Genomic DNA, 6,102 nt, shown 5'->3' on the forward strand with positions numbered 1-6,102 from the left:
TAGTTACTATGACTTGTTGGTACTGTTACCTTGTTGCTATGGTAACCTGATGAACAGCTTGTATCCAGGAAAGGAAGCAGGGGTGTACTCTGTAAGTGTCCACCTAGTGAACGTGTCCATTTCGTCTGCTGCTGATGTTCTGATTGGCTGAGCTGAGGTACGTGTCAGGAGGAGACAGGCGCCCCCAGCCAATCAGCACTTCAGCAGCAGACGAAATGTACGTGTCCACTAGGTGGACAGAATACCCCCCTAGCATTCGCTGTCAACAGTAGCACGAAAGTAATGCATTGGTGGCCTTTGATAATTTTGTGCGAAAACTGTGACATTATGAGTGAGCCAAGTGGGAAGCAAGAGACCATCACATTGGAACATTAAGGACGCTAACGTAATGACTGTCGCATCACGTGCTAAAAAGTTGTGGGTTGCACACACCATAGTCTTTTGCTGTTGTTAAGTTTTCATCGCATATGCTCCAGTGTAGCAGTCCAGTGGGTCGCAGAGCCGTAGTCGTCTTTGCATGTTTCAAGTTGTGCATGTGCTGAAGTAAAGGGCAATAGTCACTACAACAACGTAATTTTTCCTTCCTCTTCAACTTTGTAATGACAAAGTTCAGGTGTATCTGCTCAACTCGCCCCAATCAACACGCCCCAATCAAATGTGCGTCCGCTTTCTATGTGTCCAAAGCAGAAAATTAACCTAGAGTTAACATTAAAGTCCCTAAACAAAGTATAACGCGCACCTGACTTATTAGCAAAAAAAAAAAGAACAGTGGTCAAGGGTTTAATACATGTTGCACAATGGCGGCCAGATCTCTAAAGTCAGCTTCACTGCACGATTCTTTGTCGGCTTCGCCGCAATACAGCGGTGTTATGTGGTAACGCGGGGGGGGTTAGACAATTTGTAGTTTACTGATCCTCTCACAAGAAGACAAGTAAAAAAAAAGTCACAGCAATACTCCTTTAAACCATACTGAAGTTTGTGTGGAAAAACAAAAAGACCAGACTGGAGCAAGTACCCCCCCCACCACAAAAGTTTTCAGAACACAAGTTCCTAGTAAAATCTAAACTTCATCGTAGCCTGGGCACACACTGAAAAGTAGAGTTGATACTACCCCATACAATCATCACATTCCTGACATACATTTCACACTCGGTGGTGAGGTCACGAGAAAACTTATTCTCATTTTCCGTGCTCCGAAAACTTCTGAGGTTGGCTGTACACAAAGATGGGACACCATGCGCAAGCTAGCAAGGGTTTAGTTTTCAGAAAGTTGAGAATGAATATGTGGCCACATTGCCAGTGCAAAGACATTTTCCAGGAACCACCGATGCCATTGGTTGCCACCAATTAAGCTAACCTCATTTTTGCTCAGAGTTAAGGAAGGTGCATTGACAGATGTGCTGCAAGGAGCAACTTTAAAAGCACGATCATTGATTACTTCCCGTTTTCTTTGGTTGCGGGACTTGTTCATTTTCTCCGTCCTATGAAAGATTGGTTTGCACTTGCATCCCACTTCTGACACCATGTATCAAACTGATTGCACACACGCGTCAGTGTCTCGGCAGCCGCCGTTTATTATCAGCGGCATGCTTTTATACAGTAGGGGCATGTACAGCGTTGCCAGCTTGCTACACGTTACATCTAGTGCCCGGGCCTTGCTCCAGTCTGGTCCTTTTGTTCTTGCACACAAGCTTTGATATGTTCAGCTCACTAGGCCACGGTCAGAAATTATCCTTCAATCCAACAACAATTTCCTGTCTTGCCTCACAGGCTAGAAGATGCAAGCAAGGCCAATGGCAGCAGTGCGAGTGCTGATGAGGTCCCAGCGACCACAACAGCAGCGCAGCCGACGCCAAGTTCAGCCGACGGCACTGACCCCTCTGCCCCGACTACAACCACGATGCCATCACCAATACCATCGACGACGCAGCCTCAGGCGCCAACTCAGCCCCAAGTGCAGAATGGACCTCTGTGAAACATTTAGGAAGTCTTATTGCTGCATCCACGAAAAATTGTCCTTCTCTCCAATTGTTTTTTTTTTTTTTAAGCCTTTTTCCTCCGGTTGTAAGTTGGGAAAACCAAGACAAGGACTTGTACCGTGCGCCGGAGTGAGAAAAGGATGGTGCCGTGTTCGGGACTTGTCTTTGCAGAGGACACGTCGCCTGTTTTGTCATTTTCTTTTCTTTCCTCCAATCATCCCCTGTGCACGATTGAAGAGATTATCGTTAGTTTGTCTTCTCTTGCTCTTAAAAATGCGCTGTTTTTTGTTGTTTTTTTTCCTTGGCCTCCCTACACTGCAGTAGTCTTCCCATGTGGTTGCAGCTTTGCACTTGTCGTGGTCTTTGAGAAACTGGTGTCCTGCAGAAGTATGTAACAAAATTATTGCTTCTGTTTTGCTGCTGTGAAAAGTCCGAAGCAGCTGTTCAACTGGCAGTACAACATGTGGTTACTAGCTCTAGATGAAATGTGCGAGTTGATCTTGTTCTTTACAAGCCGGAAGTCAAACTCGCAGTCTTCTCCCACCGATCTGGGAAGTACGCGGTCATAGCTTGAAGGTTGCAAGAATAACAATCGTATTTAACAGGCTTTTCACTTGAACGCTTCACTTCATGTGTGCTGGCGATAGGCACTATGTTCTGTATCACATTGAGTGCATTAGCTTCATGTTTGATGAACGCTGGTAAAAAGCAGCTGCTTTTATTTTTCTGAACCTGCTCATGTATACATTTTTTTAGTGGATGCTGATTGTTCTTTGCTCCAAAAAGTTCTGCAGTCTGCTGTCAGTTGCGTACTTGTTCGCTCTTCTAGCTTGGATAATTGCTGTAGTGGCTTGGACTGAACCCACTGAAGTGCAGTTTGCTTCAAGCCTCTGCAAAGCCGTGTCAAGTACCACTCCCAGCTTGCTGATCCTGCCTGACGGCACACTCTTTGAACGTTATCGCCTTTCTGTGTTTTGTTGAACTTAACTACACGGTGCTTTTGACAACATGTTTCACTTACGCTTTTACCTACCTAATTTCACCTTATGTCTAGGACGGAGGGGCACTGCTCGCGGCGAAATAGTGAGAATTTTTTCTCGCTTTGTCTTCTGAAAGAAATATCTTGTAACGTAGCCATTTTTTTCTGCCATCATTTGTTATTTTACAACCTTCCTTATATCTTGCATCAAGTGTCTGTTGTGCGATCGCTGATGCCGTAAGGGCAGCAAAAGAGAGATAGTTGCCATACTCGTTTCGCAGGAAGAACTTGAAGTACTGGCATTTGCAGAAGTCGTGGTCATCATGGCTGAATGTCACCCACGCTTTGCTGAGACTTGTGCTGCGACAAGTCATGCAGCCGGCATCGAAAAAGCATGCTCGTCGAGATCCCGCCAGATGAATTGGCACTGTGCTGGATTTTGTTGGCTATGCAAGCAACACTGAAGTGCTGGACTTTTTCTCAAAGTAGACACTGCTGAAGGAATTTTTCCGAGGAAGTTGCCCTGTCACTCTTTTTTAACACGTGTCTCAACACGTGTGCCTGCTAAACAGCCTGCGTAGTTTTACGCAAATCGCTGCACCAGTTCCAAGCATCTCTGCGATTGCATTGAGACTACAGGTACATTCTGCTGTGCCGCCAAGAAACAGCGGGGTTAGGGAGCCTTGATACCATTCTTGCGGTTTTGGTGTCACGTTGACAAGCGCTGTCAGACCTGTGCTAATGCGATACCTTCATGCACGAGTTCTCTTGGATCATGAAATTGCCTTTCTGGCGTGCGCATGGCTTTGGGCACAGCCACTTTGGGCATGTGTAAATAAAGAGCATGCACACTGTTTGCAGCCCTCGAATGGCTCCTGAAGCAGCCTACAGGGGGTGCTCGATCTTCTAGAGTGCGCCTCGACGCAACATTGCTGCTTTTCGACGTGAGGGCGCACGTGGTACCGAGGCGTGGACTTGGAGGAATATGTATACAGGGTGGGGTAGTAGTCATTTTACATTGCACCATGAGAAAGAAGGTAAAAAATATATATATTGTGGTAAAAGCACGAAATCCTTGATAACACTTAACGTCTGTGTTTTCATTAGATTGCCCATCAACTGCTTTCATTAGGTTTCCGTTCACTCTAGGCGAGCAGTGAGGGCTCTGTTGTCCATACTTGCTAGGAGGCATTTGCCCCTTGAAGAGGAGGTCCAGAATGACTGAACCTTTTGTGTGTTTTGCAGACTATTTTTTTCTTGTCCAGCGCCTCCCCTCCTCCCCTTTCCATTTCTCTCACCATCTTATCCTTTTTTGGCTGTAGGCTGAGCAGGAACTTTGAGCGTAAAAAAAAACATGATGTTCGTAAGAGGTCATAGCTGTCTTTCTTCTCCTGTCTTTACCCCAGCCTTTCCTTTTTTTCCCAGTCGCCAGGGGGCCGCCTGGTGGCGGTCCCTGCTGGCGAGAGTGATAAGCTCCTTTAGGCGCGATGCGAGGGGGTGGGTGGGAGGCAAACAAGCGGTACAGGTGGCGAAGTGCCTTCTGGTGGACCTTCGAGAGTGCAAATCAGTAAATCTGATCAAACTTTGTGGTTGCTCGTCACGACGACAGGATTTTAAGAGCTTTAGGGGATAAATGTCTGAAAAAAAGGGCCGGCATGCAGATGGCTTGCATTTCCCATGTACCTGTGCTCTCTCTACGTACTGTAGAGCAGTGGTTGAGACATGCCTTGGGCGATCATTTGTGCATCGCTGTGTAATTAGTTTTTTTTTTTTTTTTCTATTGCACCGAATTTGTTCTCTCGAAGCTCGTTGCCGCTGCTGGGGTGTCCTGCATTATTTTTTGTAGCGTTGCTGGAAGATGGAGTTGGAAAACAAAACTGAAACAGTGAGGAGTCAGTGATGCAATAAAAGCGAAAAAAAAAAAACGATTGTGTATGTCTTCGTGAATGGGAGCATAGTTTGTTCTACTGGGTGTTCGCAATCATCATTATGTCGCGAATCAAACGCAATCCAGCGACCCTTAGTAGTCGCTGGTGCCCTGGGCTATGCCTTCTGGACTGAATATTTTTGCAGAATGCCTGCAAGTGACTCTGGGTCATCCAAGTAACGTCCGTATAATTGCGCAGTGCACAGGTAATTGCAGAAATTATTGGACGTTCTGCTTCGGGCGTGAGCCAGACTTTCTGAGCACCTTCGTCGTTAGTTCTTGCATTCTGTTATGTCTTAATTTTCTTTAAAAATGTGTCTCGGTGCACTTATTTAACGCAATTATGACGCCCACTTACGCGTAGTAGCAAAGGAAAAGTGTGTCTATGGCGGTTACAACATTCAAAACTGGCGCCAAAGCGCCCATTGATTGGCGCTTTTCGGGGTGTCTCGTAAAAAACTGGCAAAATCGATGCGGCCACTGCGCGCATTCACGTAAAGGTGCAAAGGGCACACGAAAACTTACGGCAAGTTCTACCATTTGTTCGGCCTATCAGTTTTTTGTGTTTCCTCGAGGGGGAATACTCTCCGAAAAAAAGCGGACGTGCGCATTGCGCTCAACTCTCCTGCGAATGTCACTTCCCTGCAACGCAAGGTCGAGAGGTGGTGAAGCGGAGTGTCGGTGAGGGCATCGCTCTGCCGGGTGCGAAAAGTATCGTTTAGCCGTTCAGACACCACGGAGGTATTACCAGAAGAAACGACTAGTGAGGTGAGTCCCTGCGTAACGCTTTTCAAGCGTCGACCAAGGCCGGAAAGCGTGTGCCGAAGCGAAATTGGAATCGAGGTCAACGCAATCGCCGCGCAGGCAGCTCAGGCCTAGTGACAGAGAAATGCGTGTTAAACGACGATTATTGGCCTTTTACTTCGGCGGACGTATAGGAATCACCGGAAAATTAGTATCACCATTTATGGTTTTTCGTACAGCCGACCTTTTTATTACGAAATGACGCTCGTAAGGTAGTTGCCCTTAGCACGCCGTATCGATGGAAGGTTTTTTTATTTTATTTATTATTTTATTGCGCCGCGAGAGTTGGTATTCCGTACTGTTGCGACGTCTCAGCAACGCGTATCAAGTCCGCTGTAGTTTTACTTTCTAAAGTGGCTTCATTTAGTGATCGCTTTCCATCAAACGAGAATACGAGTAGAGCTTGTCGCGTG

General features: G+C 46.4%; 1 protein-coding gene across 3 annotated transcripts in view; it reads left to right on the forward strand.

The window, feature by feature from the left end:
* Positions 1 to 4,730, forward strand: part of LOC119464207 (serine/threonine-protein phosphatase 6 regulatory subunit 3-like) — a 54,525-nt gene extending 49,795 nt beyond the window's left edge. For all 3 annotated transcript variants that reach the window (XM_037725078.2, XM_037725077.2, XM_037725076.2), the window contains one exon: positions 1,771 to 4,730. In XM_037725078.2, the coding sequence (XP_037581006.1) occupies positions 1,771 to 1,975 (205 nt within the window). In that variant the 3' untranslated portion in view covers positions 1,976 to 4,730. The remainder of the gene's footprint in view (positions 1 to 1,770) is intronic.
* Positions 4,731 to 6,102: the final 1,372 nt, after the last annotated feature.

Source organism: Dermacentor silvarum, chromosome 9, assembly GCF_013339745.2.
Source record: "Dermacentor silvarum isolate Dsil-2018 chromosome 9, BIME_Dsil_1.4, whole genome shotgun sequence".
NCBI classification, from domain to species: domain Eukaryota; kingdom Metazoa; phylum Arthropoda; class Arachnida; order Ixodida; family Ixodidae; genus Dermacentor; species Dermacentor silvarum.